This window comes from Poromitra crassiceps (genome assembly GCF_964638095.1).
Source record: "Poromitra crassiceps genome assembly, chromosome: 22".
In the NCBI taxonomy this organism is placed as follows: Eukaryota; Metazoa; Chordata; class Actinopteri; order Beryciformes; family Melamphaidae; genus Poromitra; species Poromitra crassiceps.
The window spans coordinates 14,115,926-14,142,736 of NC_139647.1; the positions used below are offsets into that span (position 1 = coordinate 14,115,926).

The 26,811-nt window shown below is 43.6% G+C and overlaps 1 protein-coding gene across 1 annotated transcript in view; it reads left to right on the forward strand.

The window, feature by feature from the left end:
• Nucleotides 1-26,811, forward strand: part of hnrnpll (heterogeneous nuclear ribonucleoprotein L like) — a 51,148-nt gene that overhangs the window by 18,187 nt on the left and 6,150 nt on the right. Inside the window, exons 2-10 of the mRNA XM_083658468.1 lie at nt 3,351-3,469; nt 6,050-6,159; nt 6,988-7,115; nt 9,485-9,570; nt 9,834-9,930; nt 12,609-12,681; nt 20,632-20,703; nt 22,422-22,639; nt 26,478-26,599. Of these exons, the coding sequence (XP_083514594.1) occupies nt 3,351-3,469; nt 6,050-6,159; nt 6,988-7,115; nt 9,485-9,570; nt 9,834-9,930; nt 12,609-12,681; nt 20,632-20,703; nt 22,422-22,639; nt 26,478-26,599 (1,025 nt within the window). The remainder of the gene's footprint in view (nt 1-3,350; nt 3,470-6,049; nt 6,160-6,987; nt 7,116-9,484; nt 9,571-9,833; nt 9,931-12,608; nt 12,682-20,631; nt 20,704-22,421; nt 22,640-26,477; nt 26,600-26,811) is intronic.

The window sequence follows — 26,811 nt, forward strand, 5'->3', positions numbered from 1 at the left end:
CAATCCCTAACTACACCACCACTGTCAATGATTCAGCCCTGTTGATGCGGACCGTTAATCATGACCAACAACAAACAATCCCTAACTACACCACCACCGTCAATGATTCAGCCCTGTTGATGCGGACCGTTAATCATGACCAACAACAATCAATCTGACCTTAGCGAGCTCCCCAGCTAGCATGTTTCCTCCTTATCCACAGCCATTCACTTGCTCGTTCTGCTGCCTGAGACATGTTGCTAACCGCAAGTTTCAGGCTCCGTCCCCGAATGCCCAACTCAGTTAGTAAGGCAATAACGGACTTTGCCACAAAACCACGGCAGCCCACCTCTACAGGCCGCACTCGAGCCCTCCAACCTCGCTGCTCTGCCTCTGCTGCCATTTCAGCATACCTAGCTTTCTTGCGCTCATAAGCCTCCTCAACTCGATCTTCCCACGGGACTGTGAGTTCGATAAAATAAACTCTCTTCTCTACCTCAGACCACAGTAACAAGTCCGGACGTAGCCGGGTGCTAACTATATATGCTGGGATGACTAGCTGTTCATTCAAGTCAACCCTCATCTCCCCTGGAGATACGTGAAAGCTGTGATCTTATTGGTTGAATTGCACAAAGTTTACCACTGGAATTTCTCGGCTTCCCAGCAATGCACCCAGCAAGTTTGAAGTCGATCGGATGAATGGTTCTCGAGAAACCGCTTTTTGTTGCCAGTAGGTGGCAGTATGACTATGCATAAGTCCAAATTGCATTAATGTGGCACCGCAGTCCAGCCAAGCGCACTCCGCAACTTTGAAGTCAATCAGATGCACGGTTCTCTAGATAAACAACTTTTTGTGTTGCCAGTAGGAGGCGCTGTGCCGAATTGCACGGAATTCGGCACTACACTGTGTTGCCTTCCCATCAGCGCACTCCCCAAATTTGAAGTCGATCGGGCGAACGGTTCTTGAGATAAACCGCATTTCTTTGCCAGTAGGTGGCGCTATGCCGAATTGCATGAAAATGGGGCACTGCACTCCGTCAGGTCCCCCTTAGCCAGGCATGTCCAAAGTCCGGCTCCGGGCCAATTGTGGCCCGCGGACAGATTTTTAAGTGGCCCTCGGCTTGTCTCTCAAAATATACTATATGTGGCCCTCCACACAGTATTGGTTAATCAAGCAAGTTCAATTAGCATTCTTTTCCCTTCACCTATCGATGACAGCACTATCATACAGTTTGTACAAGCACCAGGTAGGTACCGCACATGCAGAACTGTTTTCAAATGGTACACAAAGTACAATTATATGTGATTTTTTATTAAAAAAAATTTTATAACTCATATGATGCGAGAAGCACCTGGCCTCCCAGCATTTTCATATTATATAATCTGGCCCCCTTTCAAAAAGGTTTGGACACCCCTGCCCTTAGCGCACTCCCAAGGTTTGAAGTCGATCCGACCAACGGTTCTCGAGATACGCGAAGGACAGAGAGAGAGACAGAGAGAGACAGACACTCCTGTCATTATAGTGTAGATGGGCTGGACTGGCCTTTTCACTGCAGCACCTGATTCGGTCTGAATCCACCCTTAGTTCTAAGTAGGTACATAGATACATAACTACGCTGCAACCCGAGTGGTCCGAACCTTCCTCTGATTGGTCGAGACTCGAGTTGCAGGAGGAGACCAGCTAACCGGCCACCGTGGCTGGTAGGTTGATCACGTTCACCGGCCACTTCACAAATTCACAGCCATTTGGCTGCTGGCCCGTGCTAAATTCCAACGCTGAAAAGCACTCAGCTAATGCATTAGCTAATGCTAATGCTAACGCTAATGCTTTCCTAAGATGAAACCTTTTAAGCCTGTAAGTTTGTACGAAACCTTAGAGCTTTCTTCAGGGTAGACTCATTAAAGAAGCTCAAACTCGTGTAGGAAAGAGTTTCATATCCATAATTTATATACTCAAATAAATTACTCATCGTGGCTTCAAAGTAGGACAGAGGTAAACACAAAGTCAGTGTTGTGCACTTAAATAATTCAATAGAAGAATTTGAATCCTTGAGTGACTGAGTATATAACAGTAACTCCTAATTACCCACATTGGATGTTTGTGTTTGCAGACTAAATGTGGTAACATAAAACCTTTCTTTTGTTTCTGTTCATGGGTAATTCTAGCCTATATGGCGTTTCCATTGCATGCTAAATATGGCAAGAGTCCAGTCAGCGTCCCACCGGGTTTACAGCCTGATTTCCTTTTCTATCTTTGGTTCTGGTGTCATGGCTGCTTAAATTATTCAAACTTACACTTCTCTCCTCCACCCCCCCGTTTCCCTCTCTCCACTCCCACTCTGTTTCACTGCTGAATGATTGCTTTTAGAAGAAACTGAACAACTCAAGTGACAGGGCTTCATTTTAAGCAGCCCAAAGCCCCGGTACAGAATTAATTTGACCATAAAATCAACGTCATTTCTTGAAGAGTCTGAGGGTGTTTTCATATTTGAGCCCATTCCTTGATCCTGAATCCCAGATCTTTTCAGGTGCATTTGTCAGCAGGCATGCACATGTTCCGAGCCACAGTGCATCTCTCTCCCTCATTTGATAGATGTCAACTGGCTTAAAGAGGTTAAAGGTTTTGCAAGTCATCTCTACAACCCCCGGGAAACTGGCTTGTAGAGATTGTACAACTCCACCCCAGAGAATGGGGGCATTTTGATTAGAGCCCGACCGATATATCGGTCCACCGATATTATCGGCCGATATTGGCCGATAACCGATATATCGGTATCGGCCGATATGTTGGCCGATATGCCGATATTTTTTTATTTTGTATTTTTTAAGTCATGTCGTTGATATTTGATCTTTTTTCTTAATTCAAGTTATATTTTATATTTGTTCTATTTTTTGTTTTTGTATTCCTAGTTATTTATAATTATTAAATTCCCAGTTCAGTTTACTGTTTCATTGCATTTTGGACAATAAAGTTGATTGATGAGCTGTAAAATATCCTCCCTACATTACATGTCTCAAGTCATGTCCAGTCATATCTTTGTCAAGTGTTTGATACTGTATTTAAGGGATCATTGCAAAAGAATTGTGTAATATAATGGTGTATTATATAATATAAGAATATCGTCCGATATATCGATATCGGAATTTTTTAACTTCCTAATATCGGTATCGGCATCGGCCTCCAAAATCCAGTATCGGTCGGGCTGTAATTTTGATGCAATTCCTTTCCATTGAATGAGGTGATTCATAGTAGATCGGTGGGTGGTCTGTCTGTCTGTCTGTCTGTCTGTCTGTTTTTCTGTCCGGAAATGCTTCACATTACATCATATACATACACATACTTGAATAGTTGATGTGGGTGTGTGTTGCAGGATAATGGGGAAGACTCCCATCGTATCTCTCCCAGTCCTGTGGTCCACGTCAGGGGTCTGTGTGAGGCTGTGGTGGAGGCTGACCTGGTGGATGCCCTGGAGAAGTTTGGAGCCATATGGTGAGTCAATAACCACCACTGTGTGTGCAGTGTGCTACTAGCACTGATGATAGTCCTCGACTGAAACGTTTGCTGCCTTTTAAATCCACTTTATCTTTTGTTGCACTGTTTTGTCCTGCACCATGTAAAATAAAGTACCGTAAATTCCGGACTATAAGCCGCACCTTTTTTCCCATTTTTTGGCCTTTTTTGGCCCCTGCGGCTTATATAACGGTGCGGCTTATCTATGGATTTTTTCAAAAAAAAAAAAAAAAAAAAAACTCTTTTTTAGCACTCTTTCTAACTATAAATCCTATATAACTATAATAAGTTTTAATTTCCTCTCTTGCCCTCTTTTCACCACACTGTATGACACTGTATGACACTGTGTGCACTGTAAAAAACAACACAGGTGGTGTTGTGTTATGTTGTTTTGTTGAAATGTTAATAAATGGGAGCTTCCTCAAACAGCCATCTCTTTCCCGACAATCCCCTCTGTGCATGAACCCTTACATATGGTAATTAAACATTAAAACACACAAAAAAAAATATATATATACCATTAAAACACCCGCGGCTTATAGTCCGGTGCGGCTTATATAAGAAAAAAATAGTCAACTTTGCAGGTGCGGCTTATACACCGGTGCGGCTTATAGTCCGGAATTTACGGTAAGTCTTTTTTTGCTTGATCTCAGCCTCTGGACCTCCTCTGTGGCTTTTTTAGCCCTGTCATATCTGGTGTGCGGGTATCCTCTTTGACCTCTATTGTAAGTACTTTTGTACCGACGCACCCAGCCGAACTTCTTTTAGATGCCTTCCTTTTGTCGGCGCAGTCTCACAGCTTCTTCCCTACTTGACCAATAGAGGCGACATTCTCTCTGTTATAAGTCACTGCACCATCTCCAATGACTAGAAAGCTGTTATATTAAGGTGAAAAAAAAATGCTTATTGGGGCTTTAAAGTCAGAATTCTCAGTTTAAAGTCAGAATTCTGAGGGGAAAAAGAACCATACATGTGACATCACTGACAATGTCACTGATGATATCGACGTTGTACCAGAATTTGAATGTCTAGGGTAGGGCATTCACAGACTAGTCGACTAGTAAAACCACTAGTCGACACTGTGCTTAGTAGTCGACTAGTCGTTTTTTATTTTTTATTTCATTTTTTAATCTTTAAGAAAGAACATGAGGTATTTACACGACATACATTGACTATCATATCCCATATCCTGTTACAGTTTAAGGATTTTGGACCCAAGAGCAGACACAGAGACAGCCTCCAAGTTTAACAGAGTTTATTGAGAAATAGATGGCTGGAGTGAGCGGCAGGCAGTGGCAGAGAGTTACAGCAGGTGAAGACGGAGACAAACCCGGGACTCTGCTCACAGCTGACAGCAGGAAGAGGAACCATACGACCTGAGCACAGGAGGATAGGCAGGCGTCAAAAACAGTCCACAGGAAAACACGAGGAAACTTCGAGAGATATTCAAAAGAGATTAAAGCTCAGCGCTGGGAATAGCTACCACGTAGCGTAGGACTGAACAATCTGACGACGAGTGGTGGAAGAGCCGGGGTATTTAAGCAGGAGTCTGATGATTAGAAGATTGCTGCCAGCCGTGCTGCAGAGCCCAGGTGCCAGGTGCAGAAACTCCACCCACTGTACAGAAACACTCAGGGGAGGGGGAACATAGGGAGAGAGACAAACAAGACACACACCCTGCTGCCTCCTGACATATACCCCACAAAGAACATCAAAACACAACAAAACAAAACTGCATAAGATACACATTAATCCAAGATATGTGATATGGGATATGATAGTTCATGTATGTCGTGTAAATACCTCATGTTCTTTCTTAAAGATTAAAAAAAAAAAAAAAAAAAAACGACTAGTCGACTAGTCGAATACCTTTAGGGACGATTAGTCGACTAGTAAAATTCACTAGTCGTGAATGCCCTAGTCTAGGGTCCCTAGGTTTTTGTGTTTTTGTGTCGAGCCAAAAAAGGTTGGGAACCCCTGGATTATGGCATGCTTTTTTCAATCAATTATTCCTTAAAATACAGTTGAGACTAAAAATGGCCACTACTTCTTTGTTGCTCACTTTGTTCATCATTTAACAGTGGCTAGTAAACTCATATATTGAAACTACAAGTAGTATAATGACAATAGCAACTACTAACTCGCAGAATAGTGATTAGTGAGCAAACGATAAGAACTGGTGAATAATTTGTAGTGACTATTGAACAAAAAAATTAGGTAAGAGGGTACTTTTTAGTGCATTTTAGGGAATAGTTCATAAAAGAGCCTTCCATATAGAGATTGTATGTATGTGCATGGATGCAGATGCATCTGGATGGGGTTTGTGTATTGTAGGAAATGAGGGGGGCAAGGGGCAAAAAAAACAAAACTATTTTATCATTAAATGCAAATACTTCTACCGGCACGTTCCTGACATGGAACTGGTACTTAGCTAATTGCGCCAACTGTCTCACTACATCATGACTTTCCACTCGATGTGACTTTTCCAGTTTCCAGGTGTTTGAAATGTAATGTAATGTGATGTACCGTAATTGAAATGTCTGCTTCTTCTGTGTTCAGCTATGTGATGATGATGCCATTCAAGCGGCAGGCCCTGGTGGAGTTCTCAGAGGTGGAGAGCGCTGACCGCTGTGTGTCCTGCGGCGCCACTGAGCCAGTATACATTGCAGGTTTGATTACAGGGTTTTCATTGTGTGTAGAGGATTGATTGATTGATTGATTGAATGATTGAGTTGAGTTGAGTTGAGTTGAGTTGAGAAAACTTTATTTATCCCCGGGGGGCAATTCAGTTTCTACAGTTCATCACCGTTGCAAGTAAACATATTGTATTTCATTTCGGTCACAAAATACAAAAATACATACATACACAAGAAGGGAAATAGGAAAGGAGCTCAGTGTGATCAAAACCGAGATAGTGCATTTGGTTCCTCGTGTCCCTCAGCGTACATGGATCTGAGCCGCAAGGGTGCAGGACGCAACATTGTTTATACACATGTAAAGTGCATAGGGTGCATGTGTAAACAGTTGGTTTTAGAAATACATAAAAAATAAATAAAATAAAAAAATAAAAAGTAAGATAAAAAGTAAAAAAATTTGCATACAGAAAAAAGTGCAAATGCTACGATACACAGTGTTATTGGTTCAGTGCCTACTACATGCATACAGTCAGTGCAGTTTTCTACTTCTCTGCATTCAACAGCCGAATGGCTGAGGGAATGAAGGACTTGGAGTAACGGTTTGTTCTGCAGGAAGGTGCCCGATAGCGCCGTCCCAGCGGCAAGAGGGCAAATTTAGAGGACAGGATATGGTCAGGTTGGTCCATAAGACCTTTTGCTTTCTGAACCACTCGCTTCTTCCAGAGCGCGTTTATGTCACTCTGCTGAACTCCAATGATTTTGATTTTGATTGATTGATTGATTGATTGATTTGTTTTCATTGGTTAGTTTTAAATGGGTAAGATTTACATCTCTGTATCCATTCATCCATCCATCTATCAGGGCAGCAGGCGTATTTTAACTACTCCACATCCAAGCGAATCACCAGGCCAACCAACGCGGACAACCCCAACAGTGGCAACAAAGTCCTCCTGCTGTCCATACAGAACCCTCTCTACCCTATAACTACGGTACACACACACACACACACACACACACACACACACACACACACACACACACACAACCATCCGCATGCACAACACACAATTTCTAGTCAATACAGAAAGATTTTACACTGCTCCTCTAATTGGCCATAATGAAACCAAACCCCTGCCAAACCCACATGTGTTTTTGTCTCTGTCTTTTGTTCTTTTTTAGTTCTTTTTTTTTTTTTTAACTATGGGGGGGAAATGTCTCAAGATAATTTGTGTGAAAAGATCACAATCGGTGGGTAAATGTGTGATCTGTAAGAGAAGTGGCAAATATGTTTCTTCCTCAGCTGAAACTCTTAACCCCCTGGGGCCAGTTGCACCAAGTGGTCTTACGACTGGTCTTAAGCTACGCCGGTCGTAACTTTACGACCTAACAGCTACGCCGGTTGCACCAAGAGGGCTTAACCTTCTTTTCACTACGCCCAGGCGTAACTCTTACGCCTGGTCAGGAGGAGGCGTAGCCTGCCTGTAACAGAGATCTCCGTGTATATCAGCGGAGACCTTTTTGAGTCCTTACCGTCATCGTCACCGTCATAACGTCGCCATCGAAAGCATGATGTTAGATTATAACAAACTAGTTTTGTGGCTTAGCCTTCCCAAATGTTGCCGTTAGTTTTTTAGAATTTAATACATAGAATTGGGAACATTACATTCAATTTCATTCAGACTGTCTGGCACTCAATCGCCGCCATTTTTCCCCCGGAGCGAGGGAGGGTGGGAGGAGGGAGGGTCAGTGGTGTAGTCTACCTTTTTTCAGAGGGTATACTGTGACTCTGAATCTTGGGGGGGGGGGGCGTGGTTTCGGCCGGAAGTGGGCGGAGATTCGACCCATTTCTTGTTGTTGTTCCTCCCCAAATTTACAGAATAGCTTCAGCCATCAGCTTCATCTTGCTTCTTCGCTCGCTATTCTGTCTCCTGAAGATTTGTTTGCCGACGGGGAGAAAGCCCCACGTGATAGCCACCTGTCAATCTCTCTCTCTCTCTCTCTCTCTCTCTCTTGCTCAACGCTGTAACACCGTTTTATTTTGAAATTCAGTTGACTTTGCCATTTCCCGCGGATATTGTCGCGTTTTTCTTTCCTGGCTTGACAGAAAAAGTCTGCCTTCACGCGCCTTGTCGGCTTGAAAATAGAACTCATGTAAAAATCGGCGCAGCTCAGGCGAGGCGTGGGTACACAGAAGGTTCACGTTGAGGCGCCCTGTGTACACAGCCTCATTGACTAAAAAGGACGCCTTTAAAAGCGTGGGTAAAGGCAATGCTTGGGTGCTGTGTGTGAACGTAGGGTAACACACAGAGCGCACAGGGTGAATTTTATGAATGGAAATTGAAAACGATACGTATCATAGCGCATTTCCCAGTGCGCCAACGCAAATCTGAGTAATTTCGCAGTGTGTAGATTGCGTCTACCTGCGTTGCACGTAGACTACACCACTGGGGAGGGTGTAGTGATGCACATACTGTACAGTAGTAGTGGCTGATAGAGCGTAGTGGCACAGTGACGCTCCAAGCAGGTCGCGAGGCACATTTTTGCAACATCATCCAATCAGGGTGCATTCCCTGGCAATTCACATGGACACGCATTGCTACGACCGGCCTAGTTAAGACCAGACGTAAGCCCTGTTGGTGCAACAGGCATAAATCCACTCTAAAGACTGGTCTTAACTAAGACCGACGTAGGAGTTACGACCAGGCATAGTTAAGACCACTTGGTGCAACCGGCCCCTGAGGTCTAAGGGATACCCATGTGTTTTACATCAAGATTTGCAGAACAAACTCAGCTATCTGAAATATGAGGTAGTCATTGTCCTAGATCACTGTGTAAAGAGATCATTTGGCCCAAAGGCTGAAAAGCTGAAATCCGCTTCTTGAAATGTAAATCTCTTGTGAAAACACACATGTATTCATGTGGATGAATTGTTTTGGTGCTTGAAATGGGTTTACCAAAGTCTTAAGTTCACAAAAGTACTGCAAAGTATGAATAAAATAGTAGATACGTGTATAATAAGCATCTAAAATTAAATGTTGTCATATCGTTTTTGTGTTGTCTGTTACTATATTTTCACCTAATGTTAGACTGAGCTAAATGGGACTGAATAATGACTTCATACATCAAGCTTCATGGGATGTGTGCAAATGAAAAAGTAGCATTACCGTATATTTTTTATTATTATTTACTGTTTTTTTTTAAAAGCAACAAAAAAATCCCCAGACAGAACACGATTTATAAGCTTTAACAGGATGTGTGTAAATGAAACATGAGCATTACACCATTTTTCCTTTCAATAAGGATGTGTGTGTTTGTGTGTGTGTGTGTGTGTGTGTGTGTGTGTGTGTGTTTTATCTAGGATGTGCTATACACAGTTTGTAATCCCATGGGCAGTGTGCTGAGGATTGTCATCTTCAAACGCAATGGAATCCAGGCCATGGTGGAGTATCCTTACTCTGTGTGTGTGAGTGTGAGTGTGAGTGTGAGTGTGAGTGTGAGTGTGAGTGTGTGTGTGTGTGTGTGTGTGTGTGTGTGAGTGTGTGTGTGTGTGTGTGAGTGTGAGTGTGAGTGTGAGTGTGTGAGTGTGTGTGTGTGTGTGTGTGTGTGTGTGTGTGTGTGTGTGTGTGTGTGTGTGTGTGCGCGTGCGTGCCTGCGTGCGGTTCTTTGTAAATGTGTGTTGTGTCCTCTCCTTAACCCCAGCTCTCCAGGTTTGAGTCGGTCGAGTGTGCCCAGAAGGCCAAATCTGCTCTGAATGGAGCAGACATCTACGCTGGCTGCTGCACACTTAAGATTGAGTATGCAAGGGTAAGAGAGCAATGCACTCACAGGATACTCCACCGTGTGTGTGTGTGTGTGTGTGTGTGTGTGTGTGTGTGTGTGTGTGTGTGTGTGTGTGTGTGTGTGTGTGCGCGTGCGCGCGCGTGTGCGTGTGTGTGTTAGGGCTGCATATAAATAACCCAGTACCGAGTAGTATCGAGTATGCAATCCTTTTTTACTATCTAGACAAAAATGACTATTTGTATGGCTTTGCTTGCAGCCAATCACCACAAGCGTTCTTTGATTTAATGCGACGTGTGATTGGCCCTCGACTGCAGCAGCTAAAACCCATACAGGCTGTGGTGCTGATGTCGAGCACATTGTATGTGATGGAGTTGGCAGTTCAGCGTGCCAAGATGCCAACAAAACATTCAAAAGAATTGCTAAACCAAAGACGATGGGATTCCAAGCAAGACGGTTCAACTTCAACTCACTTCCTGTCATTTTGGCACACGGGTTTTGCTCCTGGCTTTCCCACGGACACGCCCACTAAGAGATTTTCGGCAGGTCTGAGTCTATTGGAGCCAATGGGAAAAGTCAACATGATCTCAGATTATGACAGATTCCTTTGCCCCATATTCATTAAAGTAAATACTCGGCCCATTCTCCGAAGCCACATATCTTCTGAATATTCTGACACTAAAATTAAATTTTTCAGACAGACAGGAGATGTTCAAGACCTGTCTCTATCTCAGCAACACACTCTCATGAGATTTGGCAACAGGAACTCATGTTAGCAAGTCCCGTTCATTGACAATAATAATAATAATCCAAAAATATGCGATCCCAGTGATGAAAGATGCTCATATATATATATATATATAGTTACCGGGTGCACTGCTGTCACCACCGCAGCTCCTGGCGTTGACTGCGTTGACTCTGGTGGTCGTTGTGGCCCCTGATATTGCCGCCGTCGATACCGGAGCCCTGGACTCAACTGTCCGATTTCTATATCTCTATAATATATATATATATATATATATATATATATATATATATATATCTGTGGATGGCTGTAAAGACCCTTTTTCCCCTCTAGTCCACAATAGAAAGCGTCCCCAGCCAGACTCTCCCAGCCCCTTTGCTGGGAGAGTCTGGCAAGCGAGACTACTGATGGCATGACATCATTAGCTAATTAGCCTAGCAAGGGATAGCAAGGTCGTAGACAGTCAGGGTTCGAGGGGTGGGTACGGGGAGTGGCTGGGGGATGTAGTGTCTCGTCTGTCTCGGGCAAGCCGGACTCTGGATCTTATTTCAAGACCAGCCGAGACCACAACTGCAGTGACATCATTCCTTGCCTGTGTATATATATATTTTTTTACTGTGATTGGGTGTAAAAATTCCTCCTTCAATCGCAACCCATAACCTTGCAGTTTGAAAGTTTCTAATGCTGTAGCCACTCCCCTCACGTTCACGTTCACGTTGTTAGAAGAGCAATTGTCTAAAGGATAAATGGTCTTGAAAATGGTCTCGCATTTGTCTGGTCTTGGTCTTGGTCTTGGTCTCAACCCCCCCCTCGGTCTTGGTCTTGTCTCGGTCTCGCCCCTCCTCGGTCTGGGTCTTGTCTCGGGTTAGGTGGTCTCGACTCCAACACTAGGGTGGTTTAGGGTAGGGTTACTGGTAGGACCATTTTCCATGTTGAAAACAATTGGCCACACCAGTGCTCCGTGGGCTTCAAGGTATTTGCGCTTGTTTAGTCAGACGCATGGATGCATGATGAGTTCACGGAGCTTCTGCAGATGACAGCAGACGAGCTGTGTCTTACTCTTTCATTGGCTGTAGCACATTGATGGCTCTACCGACATGAGCAGATATTTAGCCTGCTAGAGATCTGTCAGCCGTCTATGTTCACGCATAGCAATCAAGTGCCAATTTGTGCACCCGGAACCAACGCCGATTTGGCTCTGATCTGGGCGCTTTTGTTAGCTACTGTAACTCGAAAAACTGTTGGCGAGTGGAAAATCAAGGCTCGTATCATATAGTCTGCATTAGACTACAAGAGATGTGAAGTCTCGAGGTAATTTCAATCAGGAATACTACTTAACCCACGCCCTGTTTCATTCATATTTCTCCCTATTCAATCACAGTTATCCACACTCTCCCACACTATCAATACCCAAACGATGCAAGCCATCTCCTTCCCTCGCTTTGCCGCTGAACCAATCATCTGAAGCGGTTGAAAGTATATCAAGTTCACGTCTCTTACTATGTGGTTTCGTTACTCACCGATATGTTATCGCTCTGCAGTTGCTGTCATTTCCATGTACCAGTTGTTTGGCCCCGCCTCCTCCCCTGCCACCACCAACGTCATGTCTCCAGAGGGATTCCCCATGGGGGGATTTCTATTCTATGCATTCCTGACACTCATCAGGAGGGAGGAGCCATCATGGAGCCATACACCAAACTTGAATCTTCTTTGTTCAATCAATAAATGTTATTTGAAACCTTTATACTAGTCTCTCCTGATTGAATGTTGGATCAGATGTTGTGTTGGTAAATTCTCAACTACCAGGGATAGTTGGATTAAGTGCTATTGGGAAATCTAGAAGGCAACTAGGCTATATATTTCATACATGTGATGTGACTGTATCCTCTATAACTTTGTATGTGTCATGTGATGGGTCATGTGACTGTATCCTCTATAACTCTTTATGTGTCTCTAACAGCCTACCCGACTGAATGTAATTAGGAATGACAATGAGAGCTGGGACTACACTAAACCCTACCTGGTCCGACGAGGTAAGACACACTCTCTCTGACATTCTCTCTCTGACATTCTCTCTCTCTCTCTCTCTCTCTCTATCTCTCTCTCTCGTTGCGCTTCACCCAGACTGCTCCCATCCCTAGGTTTCCCAATTGTCGTGACACAAAAATTAGTAGTTGACCTGAGTCAGTGACATGAGTGAACGGCTGCCATTTTGAACATTCAGGATGGGAAACTCTACCTGGAAGAGCAGGTCCAGCTACTCTACATTTAGTATTTCACAGATTCACACTGATAAACATCAGAAACAAATGTATCTCAGTCTAGTCTAGGCAGCTAGCTAGTAGCGATAACTAACTTGTAAGCTAACTAACTTCCTGCTACAGTCAGGCAGTTGTTGTCGATGTTGCTAGGTGGTAATATTTGTTACCATATTAATATTTGTTTTAAGTCCATATTTGTGTTGAAGTAATGCTGGATTTATTTACGTCGGTGTTCTAGGTATAATTTCCAATCCTGAGTGTTCAAAACGGCCGCCGTGTAAGTAAGGTCTCTTGATATGCAATGATACTAATGCTAAAATCAGATACAGTACTGTTAGACTTTTGGGCTGAACCCTGCTTTTGCACTGACTTATATAGTCTTGCTTCTGGGGACCCTTTTCTTGGAACTCTACTCGGAAGGGTCAGTTTCTCACTAAGGCCATCTTTGATTCATTTTACACAATTGGATGAAGATGGTCTTAGTTTTCAGGATCTTTTGCAAAACCATGTCCAGATCTAGCTGTTACAGGTCAGTTTTTCAGCTGTGGATTAATTAGTCCTAAACAGTCTGGACCGCAGACCTCGATCACACTTTCCTTCTCCAATCAACACACTCTTACACCCGCCAATCACCGGCCTCTCACAAGCCTGCACCTCCAATCACCGGCCTCTCACAAGCCTGCACCTCCAATCACCGGCCTCTCACAAGCCTGCACCTCCGCCCACCCTGCGGAGAGAGACACAATAGAGGGAGAGAGAAAGAGAAAGAGGGATGGACGTCAGGCTGACTCTGCACAGCAACTTTCTTCCATCTTCACCTTCTTCAACCCAGAGAGAGAAAGGGAGAAACAGAGATGGAGAAAGAGAGAGCGACCGCACTCCTCCTGACCACCATGCAGCCGCTGCTTCAACACGCCCAGGAGGCCACAGCGCCACCTCTGTCTGGAGGACCTCACTAACTCTACCCTCTACCGATAGGTCTATTCCATATTTTCCCATCTTTTTAAATACCCACCTCTGTTTGGAGGATGACAAGGCTAGAGACTGGGCTGTTCTCTGCTCTCTGACTCTTTGGCCTATTCTACACTTCTCTCGGGCTGATTTGACCTGGTAGCAATGGCTGTACAATTAGGCACATGCACAGAACTGCATTTCACATAATTGATTGATTGATTGGTACATTTTGTCAGGAATATTTTCTCATTACCTTCAATTAAAATTAAATGCATTTAAATTCACCTCAAATTAATGTAGATGTGGAGATGCCTAAATATCTGTGCAGGATCCTGTGTACACTAGACTTCTGAGATGTCACATTATTGTTAATTTATGTGGTGTGTAGCTGAATATTCTTTTGAAAATTATTCAGCTGTTGTGTGATTGCATCAGGGCTGGAGTCAGTTCATTCTTCATTCAACCAATTCAGGAAATTATATTTAATTTCATAAAATGAGCTTTTTCAATTCAATCTGATAATAAAATGTCCTATTTGCACAGTCTACTTTGCAGTTCTTCATGAAATGCCTGTTTGCAAAGTGAACTGACCCCAGCACTGTTATACTGTAGGGGCAATATTTGCTAAATAAACATGTTTATTGAATATGTTTAAATGTTTTCGATTGAGGCACTTTGCAAGGACACAGAGAGGAGGACAAGCCTAATTCCATTAACCATCTAACTGAACATGCTTCTCCGAAAAAAAAGGCATTGGGAATTACAGGGGCTTCCAGTCAATTAAAATGTATATTTTTGAAGCATTTTTGCCTTAAGTCTCTCTAGAGAGAGACAGGAAGGATGAAAGAGAGAGGGGGATTGTATGCAGCAAAGATCCTCACACAGATTTGAACACAGGGCATTACAGGGAGGGACAGGTAGCCAACTAAGCCACCAGTAAAAACCCAGTAAAACTTCTTCAGCCTTAAGTCTTTTTCAAAGACAAGCTGCAAACGTATTTCAATGGTGTCCCCAAATCATTTTTGTGAAGTTTTTGGCTTCAAGAGCTTATGGCTTTTGACAAGGCACCTCTGATTATTTGGGTGTATTATGTTGTCAAAGTTCCCGCAGCGTAAGGTAGCCTACTAACTAATAGTATAATTTGCTACATAATGTAATACATTGTATTAAAAATACAATATCCCTTTAAGTGGGGTGGCAAAAATGTAATATAACATTTGAATGTAATAAGTTGCTAAATAATGCACAGTAAAAACATTATTGCATTAACCAGCAAGTATTACTTCAACAGGGATGTAACATATTTTTTAGCCATTAATCTGCGTAGCCGTTGCAAATTCAGCCATTAATGGATCCATTTTGATAAGTGATCATATCTGGCATTATCAGTTGTAACAAGGCCCCTATAACAAGAACACTATTCTGGTCAATTTTTCAATTTTATTTATTTATTATTTATTTTCTTTGTCTTTTTTGGGGGGGTCGTCCCTTTTGTGACTTTGAACTGCCAGCTGGGACAAACTTTCACATAGGCAAGGGAAAAGGGGCCATAGGGGGATACAGTGCCAGCCGTAGATGATATCTATCCTCCGCTTGATGAAGCTGGATGACGTCGACGGTGGGTCTGACTACGTGAGAATATAGGGGGAGTGACGCCGTGCGCTTGTTCATCTGACTTACTGTAAACCACTTCCTTTTTCCTGTTCTTCTCACCCTCCTCTTCTTTTTCTTGTCATCCTCCTCATCCTCATCTCTTTCTCTCTACTTCTTCTTCTCCTCTGCCAATGTTTGTCACTGAACAATGTCACTGACATTGTGTGTGTGTGTGTGTGTGTGTGTGTGTGTGTGTCTTTTCTAGAGAAAGAGAGAGAGAGTGTGTGTGGGTGTGTGTCTTTTCGAGAGAAAGAGAGAGAGTGTGTGTGTGTCTGTGTGTCTGTGTGTGTGTTGTGTGTGTCTTTCGCTTTCACACCGGCCTTGAAAGCCGCAAAATGCACGGAAAATAGGATCCGCGCCTCCGATGTGAAAGTTGTGAACGCGGGTTGGTGGGTAATTGTTGTACGCCTTTCGTTCCGCCAGTGGACCTAGTCAGAGCGCCGGGTTACCAGGCAACCCACCTCCACTTGAAAGCGTAGGAGCAGCAAGCCGGAACGGTGCGAATGCTCAGCTCATTGGACCCGGGAAAAAAAAAAAAAAAAAAAAGCCTTACTTTTAAAAATCTATATATTTTAATTATTTACCCTATTAATTTACATTTCACACATCCAGCACATTAACAGTCTGTGTTAGCTGTCCCTGTCTTTGTCTGTCTTGTCTTTCATACTGAACAGCTCGTTCAGATGCGGCCAGGTATACTCAGTTTCATTATTCTCTCCTTTATCATAATCAGATACATCTATTTTTCTATGGCTATCAGCAGTGACAAATTAATATTGGCTCGCACACAGAGCCACACCCTTTGCTGTCAATTTACAGACATCCACATCTTCTGCCCTGCAAACCTTAAAAGGGACACTCCACCTAAAAACAATGCTGATTTATTTTGCACACAATCTCACACAGATCTGAAAACTGGAAACAGTTTTGCAGGCATTCATTTCATTTAGTTTGACAGTTATTGAGAGAGTTGATTTGAGTTAAGTTGTGGACCAGTGATGTTATTTGTGCATGAATTTCCCTAGCAGCTCAGCTGGAAAAAGCAGTTGCCTTGGTGACCGAGCACGTTCACAGCATGCAAGTGAAACGTGCGCGTGACCAATCTGGGGTGTGAAGGTCAGTGTGGATGACCATCATGCTCTCTGGATTATCTCCAGGCCTTATCATTTTTCACTGCTATAGCATCTCTCCACCTGCCAAACGCTGTGTGTGTGTGTGGGTGGGTGGGTGGGTGTGGGTGTGCGTGTGCGTGTGCGTGTGCGTGTGCGTGCGCGTGTCTGTTATCTCTTGCCATGGATTCATTCAGGACAACACAGCAAGGCATCAGCATAGGGCTGCACAATATATCAACGATATGATCTTTGATTTTGTATTGTGATATGGGGTAATCATATCATAATATACCAATAGGAATGTACCACTTTGAATGCAAAATAGATGGTAATGGGGTGTGAAGGCTGAAAAGCTGAAGCAATTGCTGAAGCTGAAAGCTGAAGCAATAGACCCTTCTCACGGTGGCCATTTTGTGTCGAAAAGGCAGGATAAACACAGGTGCAAGCAAAACACTAATGAGGGTTTCCATCTTCCATGATTGGAAGTTGGAAACCTTCATTAGTGTTTTGCTTGCACCTGTGTTTATCCTGCCTTTTCGACACAAAATGGCCCCCGTGAAAAGGGTCTATTGGCTGAAAAGCAACTGGTTGACACGTCATATCCAGCTGTCAGTGCGACTGCTTCTGAAGAAGACGAGAGTTGACTCGTCGAAACTGTCAAGGTGAATAAATAACATCTATAAACCTATGTCTGATCACAAGAAAACACAAACGTCTAGATGGTAATGGTTTTACTCCAAATCCCCCTCTCTCTGTCCACTGTGCCTTATATTAGTGTATACTGTACATGCTATATAGGCGGTTTTCACCAGCTGCAACCCCACGGCATTTCCTTTTTCTCAGCTTCTTCTTCTGTGTTTTATGGCGGTTGGCATCCTTAAATGTTGCATTACCGCAACCTGAATTGTATCAGCTTCACAGTGCTCACTATTGACAGTGTCCACTTTCTCAGCTATTCAGGGGGAAACACTGACATAGCCTCCTTCTATTTATATAGATGGTTTTCACCAGAGCGCAACCCCACAGCACTTCCTTTTTCTCAGCATTCGGCAAACTGCAGAAATATTCACTTGACATCGTTACTTTTGTTTTCGCCGCTCAGCTGTATAGACGGTTTTCACGGAATGGTCAGTCCTGCGCTTGAATGTTTTTTTTTCTTTTATGTCCATAGCAAACACTGCAACAGGAAGTGAGCGGGGGTTCAATTTAGAATGTTTTTGTTGTCAAGTTAAAACCGTCTATATATATTTTTTTGTTATGTAAAGATAGGCCTATGCGTGCAATAACGTACTGATAGTCAGCTTACTCTGTAACATGTAGTTTTTATTAGCCTCTCAGGCTAGCTCTAGACCGAACAACAACGCTTCCTACTACCCAGCGTGTGCACGTCTTTCCGACAGGGGTGGTTGTTATGGCAACTATCAACAACAACAACTACTAACTACTACAATACATAAAGACCGAAATAGGCTAACTTGTTAATGTGTCTGTCGGAGACACGGCCTAACGTTAACATTTAATATGAGCCGAATATCAGCCTGCGCTCAGCTATGTATACAGGAAGTAAACCGGATATCCAGGTGGGTTGTGATGGTTGTTATTGTTGTCAAGTTAAAACCGTCTATATAATGCTTTCACTGTATGTATGTACTATGGATGAAACACATTATATTAGTGTATACTGTACATGCTATATATAATGCTTTCACTGTATGTATGTACTATGGATGAAACACATTCATTGACTGTATTTAAATGGAATACAGTGATGATGGTGATGATTGGATTGGATTTGTATGATTATGATGATAATGTAATGCGGGTTGATTTGTATGATTATGATGATAATGTAATGCAGGTTGATTTGTATGATTATGATGATAATGTAATGCAGGTTGATGTTCTTTCGTGCTGAGGGAGAAAAAAAGAGAAAGAAAGAGAGGTTGCTGTCTGACGTTCTACAGGTACCGTCTCTTTCATTTCTCAGTTATAATGCCTTTCCCTCTGTATCTGTTGTCTCTTTTGAAATATAACCACATTATTAAAAGTGTTTATTTCATCTTTTTTTTTACCGACTTCTATATTTACTATAAGTTGTATACAATTTGTATTTATTTGATTGTAGTATTATTATTTGGTGAAAAATGTAAAAACATCCCCTTCCGAATGGGGGTGCCCATGAATGATAGGCCATGAAACAGTCCTACACCTCCAGACCATGGTCCAGTCCTATACCTCCATACCATCAGAACATGGTCCAGTCCTACACCTCCATACCTCCAGACCAGCCCATGGTCCAGTCCTACACCTCCATACCTCCAGACCATGGTCCAGTCCTACACCTCCATACCTCCAGACCATGTTCCAGTCCTACACCTGCAGACCATGGTCCAGTCCTACACCTCCATACCTCCAGACCAGCCCATGGTCCAGTCCTACACCTCCATACCTCCAGACCATGGTCCAGTCCTATACCTCCATACCTCCAGACCATGTTCCAGTCCTACACCTCCATACCTCCAGACCAGACCATGGTCCAGTCCTACACCTCCATACCATCAGAACATGGTCCAGTCCTATACCTCCATACCTCCAGACCAGACCATGGTCCAGTCCTACACCTCCATACCTCCAGACCATGTTCCAGTCCTACACCTCCATACCATCAGAACATGGTCCAGTCCTATACATCCATACCTCCAGACCAGACCATGGTCCAGTCCTACACCTCCATACCTCCAGACCATGTTCCAGTCCTACACCTCCATACCTCCAGACCAGACCATGGTCCAGTCCTACACCTCCATACCATCAGAACATGGTCCAGTCCTACACATCCATACCTCCAGACCAGACCATGGTCCAGTCCTACACCTCCATACCTCCAGACCATGTTCCAGTCCTACACCTCCATACCTCCAGACCAGCCCATGGTCCAGTCCTACACCTCCATACCTCCAGACCATGTTCCAGTCCTACACCTCCATACCTCCAGACCATGTTCCAGTCCTACACCTGCAGACCATGGTCCAGTCCTATACCTCCATACTATCAGAACATGGTCTAGTCCTACACCCCCATACCTCCAGACTGTTAAAAATGAAAGAATGATATTCAAAGGATGTGTATTCCTCAAATGTAATGTTTTAAAGCCAAGCGTGTCTGAGAAGATGGCTGCAGTACCCCCACATCTCTCAATTCTTCTGAAAGAGTGTAAGAAACTAAAATTAGGAAGTGAGGCTTCAATAATGCATGCCTAGGCTAAAATGTAAAAAGAGTCAAATATTAACAAATACTTTACAAGGTTAGATGTTAATCCTTTGCCAGCATGAACATGCTCCTTGCTAACATGTGCTTATGAGTGCTTATAGAATGTTGATTTATTCTCTACAGGGCTGGGTTTGATGATGAATAAAGTTCCTACTGGACCTTGTAAACAGGGACTTCATGGATACATTTTGGCAATATTGAACCTGTATAATGCATCTGATCTCTCATATACCCCATATTTTTGTATTAGTCCACGTTTACTTACAAATACCATAACAAGTTCCAGTGGTAACTTTATTCCAAAACAAATTTCTGGTCTCCCTAAACAATAAACTTGTGATTCTCATTTAATTTGGACACAAAACAATCCAGATTGAGATTCAGTACCAAAAGCCTCTTCTCTGTTGGACAAAGTATGAAACTGAAACCAGTGTACTCAAATAACTCATCTTTGCCTAGTCTGGGAATAGCAGGTTAACCAATTGTGATGTAGCCTTTTTACCCTGGATTAAAAACGTGTTTCCTGTTTTAGTGTGGAATTGCAGTATTTTTTGATAAATTAATATTGCTGAAACAAGCCCAGTGTTGATGAAGAAATGACTCTGGACTCTGTACATAATCGACCTCTGTGTGTGTGTGTGTGTGTGTGTGTGTGTGTGTGTGTGTGTGTGTGTGTGCATGCGCGTGTGTGTGCGTGCGCGTGTGTGTGCGTACACGTGCGTGTGTGTTTCAGACCGTGGCAAGGGTAGGCAAAGGCAGGCCATATTGGGAGAACACCCATCATCCTACAGTGATAACGGCTATGGTAAGACACACACGGCTCTGCAACTGCTACTTAATCTACATGCCCTATGCTCCACAGTTGAAACTTGAACCTCTTGAACACACACACACATATACGTGCACCTGTGTGTGCTCGGTGTAGATTGCCAATCATGTGTAATGGTGAGAGGTGTAGATGTAGGTAGCTTCACCCGTGGTTGGAAGTTGATCCCTGCTTTCTACACTCTGTAAGCTGTCTCTCACACATAAATAAATACACAGATGCCCAGCAGATGTAGGTATGCCTTTCCTTTCTTCTCCTTAGTGTGAGGCTGGGTGTCAGTCAACAGGTGGTCATATTGCTGACATTGAAACTTGTCGGCAGGTTGTAACCACAATCCTCACTGTATGTAGTGTGTTCAGACAAGAAGTGATATGAAAGTTCACCTTGTCTTACATGAATTTGAGCCTTAAAAACAAGTGGCTAGATGAGGGTTGTCAATGAAGTGCTTGGCAAAGGGTTTGTAGCCCGTGATCTCTATCAAACCTTTCCAAACAGAGGCTGAGTGATTGTCCGAGACGCGCTTACGGAGTCGTCGTGAATACAGGCGTTTAGCAGCTCATATTGTCTTATCGAACCTTTGTTTGCACTCTTTAAGCCGCTGTTTGTCTCCACTTCTGAGCGCCTCCTCTTTATCCAGTCTGAGCTTCTTGAGTTGGGCAGTGAAGCAGCTCTTCTTCTTCTTGTATTTCACTGTGGAGCAGCTATCATCAGTGATGATGATTTCTGTGATGATTGATCACAGAAAGTGATGTAGGATGTGACTGCATCAGTTTATTAATCCAGACTGGTCATGGCCTAACCCTGACCCTGACCCTGACCCTGACCCTAACCCTGACCCTGACCCTAACCTTAACCCTGACCCTGACCCTAACCCTGACCCTAACCCTGACCCTGACCCTAACCCTAACCCTGACCCTGACCCTAACCCTGACCCTGACCCTGACCCTAACCCTGACCCTGACCCTGACCCTGACCCTAACCCTAACCCTGACCCTGACCCTGACCCTGACCCTGACCCTGACCCTGACCCTGACCCTAACCCTAACCTTGACCCTAACCCTGACCCTGACCCTGACCCTAACCCTGAATACATCCCAATATGTACAGTGCAAACCTGCACGGAGGTCCTCTACAGCCACACTGTTCCAGTTTTTTGACGTCCTCACAACAGGTTTAGCTTTTAGCCGAGTTTTAGTTGCTGTCTACATGGAGGATCAAATGAATGATGGCATGGTCTGAGGGAGGTTGCTCCATTCGTGAACAATTATGCCAATGCATAAGTGCCTTAAACTGGCATTATTTCTAATGGCCAGCAGGGGGCGACTCCACTGGCTGCAAAAAGAAAGTCCAATTGTCTGGAAGTCAGCAAAATCACCCTACTTCTCACTTGATTTATGACCTTAGTAAACACTTTCCGAATGAGTTGATGGTCTCAATCGCTAGTTTAAAATCTTCTCCAATACAGCCTGATGTTCATTTAGTCAATGATGGTCCCATTTTGAATAAAATAGACCATAAAGCAGAGCAGACTATGCTTTGGGGCGTGATCGGACCGCTCGCCAGTTGCGGACCAAGAGCAGGCGGCGCTACGGCTCTGTGGGAAACCCTGGGTCCTAACGCTAGTCCACAAACCAATGAGTGACGTCACGGTGGCTATTTCCATATTTTTATACAGTCTATCTATGGTTTCTCCCTAGGTGCACCCTGCCCCCTGCTGCCTCTCCCCAGCAACAGCAGGTACAAACTCAACTCATTGGATGTCCCAGACATGGTGTCCTACCCTCTGCCCCAGTCATCCTCCTCCTACTCCGCTCATGCCCCCAGCTCTGTGGCCATGGTGAGCGGCCTCCACCCATCCAAGATGAACTGCACCCGCATCTTCAATCTCTTCTGCCTCTATGGCAACATCGAAAAGGTGTGTGTGTGTGTGTGTGTGTGTGTGTGTGTGTGTGTGTGAGAGAGAGAGAGTGGTTCTCAAAGTGGGGATCCTGGCCTGGGGTTCCAGGGGTCCTTGAGGGGGTTCCACCACCCAAATGTGCAGTAGTATAATTTCACTATAGATAGATAGATAGATAGATAGATAGATAGATAGATAGATAGATAGATAGATAGATAGACTTTATTGCAGACTCAAGGTCCATACAAAAATACAGTCAAATACACATAATACAGAAAAGATTAAAAGAAAACACAAAATAAAAAATAGTCTAGTGACTCATTTTAAAAGACACCTATACCAGTGCTCCCAAAGCTGAGACGTGCAGCGTGTGGCACTGTACGCAATGTTCACCAGCACCACAACAAGTTGATTTTCAGAATCATTTAACCGACAGATAAACCTATACATTACATTTCTCAAGACAGCTTGCAGTGTGTTCACTCCAGCTCTCACAAACATCTCACTCGCACTAGTCCACCTGGGCCTTTTTAGCAGTATTCTCAGAGAGTCATTATATGCCACTTGCAGTCTCTGAAGGCTGGCTTTTTTATAGTTCAACCACAGATGTGCAGTGTACAAAGGTGAACAGTACGCTGTAAACAGAGTCAGCTTCACTCCATCAGTGCAACAACCAAATTTACGTGACAATACATTTGCTCGTACATACAACATACGACACTGACTATAATTGAAGTGAGCAGAAATTAGCATAATTAGAGAATGCATAACAATAAAAAAAACTGGGGGAAATAGTGTGATCCTCCCATGCGCTACGTCCTGCCGGTGAAACTCCTTACTGTCAGGTGAAAAGAAGCTGGCGACTGCAGATGTATAGGAGGAAGCATGTGTTAGTCAACAACTCTCCCCAGATTGGCTGAGGAGGTGGAGCCATCACCGGGACAGCAAGGGTATTGGCCAAGTACAATTGACGTATCGCTAAGCCCCAAATGCAGACGAGCCAATCACAGCGCGTGTAGCTCCGCAATACACTCGGACAACCTGAGCCTGGAGCTCCATAGAGAAGCAGAAGAAATCGGGATTCTCCTCTGGTTTTATGGTGTTTCATACAGTTATAAGTAGAAAGAAATGGTCAAACGATGTGCATGGTGGTAAATGCAACATTACGAGGTATCCTGGGAGGCCAGGCAATGGATAATAAGAAACTAGTAAACGTAGATCCACTCACATCCACAATGCTGCTGCTGTTTGGACGTCAAATCTGCAATCGTGGTGACAGCAAGATGAGTCTTCTCCCTCATTTGCTTTCCGTGATCCAAAGGTATCATGAAATCATCATGGTATTCAGAAATTCGGCAAAAGAAAATGCTGAATTATGTGAGTTTCCAGCCATTACGCTATGCACATAATGCCGGAGTTGGTTGAAGAGGAGGCGCATTGATTGATGTGATTATAACATCGCCAGACACCAGGCCTAAAAAAAAATAAAGTTTGGTTCCTGTTGGTTGTCAGTTGAGGTGATGGGTCGGTAGGGATTTTTTTTTTTTTTTTGATTTTTTTTTTTTCCAGTGGCAGCAAGGGATATAGGAAATATATATATATTTTTATTTTGCTTAAAATTACAGCAGCGATGGATACTTTTTTCATAACATACATGTACCACTGTGCTCTACACACGTTTTTATATGAACAAAATATTTAAGTCAATATGAATGCTTCAATGTTATTAAAACGTGCTGATTTTAAATGTGATCTTTTTTCTACTCCTAAAAAACATTTGTCAGCTCTGTCCACTTTGCCGGCTGCTGATACGAATATACAAGGGCACTGTTTAACTTCCTGAAGCACGTTTTCAAATGATTTGAACCCCAATCTCACAATTTTGGTTGGCACGCTAGTGCTGCATGGGCAGAGAAGCGACACATATGGCTCATTTCCACCACATATAACAGCACAGTACAGCTCTACTCGTTTCCATAGCAAGTTTACTCACCTCCGCCCACACCTGGTGGTCATAGCGACCGCATATCTGCCCTCCGCCCATAGCCCAAGTAGGCTATAACGTATAACGTTAAAATTAAATCCATACACGGAACTTTTCAACTGGAATACTGGTGCCTCTAAATGACCTACACTACAGTGTACATGGGCAAATGTGACAATCGGCCAGGAGAATGGATATCACTTTGTTGTTACTCAAACGCACATGCATGTGCTGCGCGGGGGACGGGAGTCACGCTACGGGGAGAAGTGAAGCCACTTCCCCGGTGACAACTCACCAGGCAAGACCGCGGCTTCGCTAAACCCCTGCCTCCGGCCTAGCGGAGCTGACGTTACACACAACCGGAGCGGACTTTTTCTCTCTCAAAACAATTGAAAACCACCGTCATGTTAAAGCTGAGCAAGGAGATCGATTTTATTTCACCAGAGCCGAAGGCAGCAACACAAAAGACTGATGGAAATAACAAAAGAGAAGGTAAGCCCCACTAAACTGCTATCCAGTATTGACAGTAGATATAGTAAACACGATTCTGCCTGACCAATCAGTCATCTGTAGTGTTTTCACGTCACGGTATGGTACCGGGTTCACAGCGCTGGAACCTCAACAAAGGCACATGTCCGTCATGCTCCCTGCCATTTTTGTTTTAAAGTATCCGTAGCGAAAAGCAGCTTCGTGCAGTGGCAAACCCCGCCCCTTAGCGCCACGTCAAATCAACAAGCTCATAAAATAAATTTGGGTCGCACGTAAATTGACAGGGTCGGTCGGAAACCGGAACCGAACAAAAAAAAATGTTAGGCCCCAGTCAAACCCTAAAACGAGGGAATTAATCTCGTTCCCCAAATAAATGTGAGGTAGTCTAAAGAGAAAACATGATGGAAAAAGTCTGCTGTAGGCTATGCCTCTCCTGATCTGCTACACCCATGCGTGCGTGCTGTTGTCTCGCTATGAAAAACATCGACACTAAGTTTCTTGATTATACAGAGGTAGGCCTACAGAAAATAGATTGCCAGGCGCCACTCTTCAATTCGGCATATATATATAATCCACGGAGAGGTTACTCAAGTGAATAAAGTGTAAATTCTGGATGTCAGTCGCCTGTTATCCCCACTGGTTATCTTCTGTCTTCTGTCTTCCTTCGTTAAAAGTGCATGTTTGGTTAAAGATTCGCTAAAGCCGTTTCCATGCACGTATATCGCATTTCTTTTTATCGTTAAATGTTGTACATCGCCCTCCATGGCATAGTGAAGTATGATGGCTTCTAGACAATATCAGGCCTCAAAAAGTTGTTTAGAGCTTCTTGAGATATACTGTAACTTTGACAGTTATTCTAGTCAGCCTGCCCTGTGTTTGTCCCAGTGAGGACGGGGGGTGGGGCTTAGCGATAGGTCAATTGGGGAGAAAATGGGGAACAAATCTGGGAGAGGTGGGGGGGGGGGGATTTTCCCCCAATAAACTCCTAATTACTTCTTATTGATGGCAAGTAAGGAAGTGCATAAATGACGATCTTATTATGCTTTAGTAGTACTACCACCACCTATATATATATATATATATATATATATATATATATATATAGTAGTACTACCACCACCTTTATAATACCTTTTATAATGACTAATAAACAGCAAATATGCTACTAATATGCATGCTAATAAGCAACTAGTTAATGGTGAATATGTGTACCTTCAAGTGTTACCGACCTGTGTGTGTGTGTGTGTGTGTGTGTGTGTGTGTGTGTGTGTGTGTGTGTGTGTGTGTGGTGGTGTGTGTGTGTGTGTGTGTGTGTGTGTGTGTGTGTGTGTGTGCGCGCGTGTGTGTGTGTGCATGTGCGTGTGCGTGCGTGTGTTGGCCTAGGTGAAGTTTATGAAGAGTGTTCCTGGCACAGCGTTGGTTGAGATGGGAGATGAGTACGCTGTGGACCGAGCCATCACACACCTCAACAGCATCAAGGTGTTTGGCAAGAGACTCAATGTCTGGTAAGGACTACAAGAATACATACGCACACACACACACACATTTGAATAATGTATTATGCCCACTTAGATACATGGTGATGTACTCTGGTGTCTGGTGTCTGTCAGAAAGGTATGATCTAAGGCCAGGAGAGGGGAGTGCCGATGCCAAGGTGGACTCTGAATGGAACATTTACTACTACAACATAGGGCAAATTCAATATTATTGTTTATTG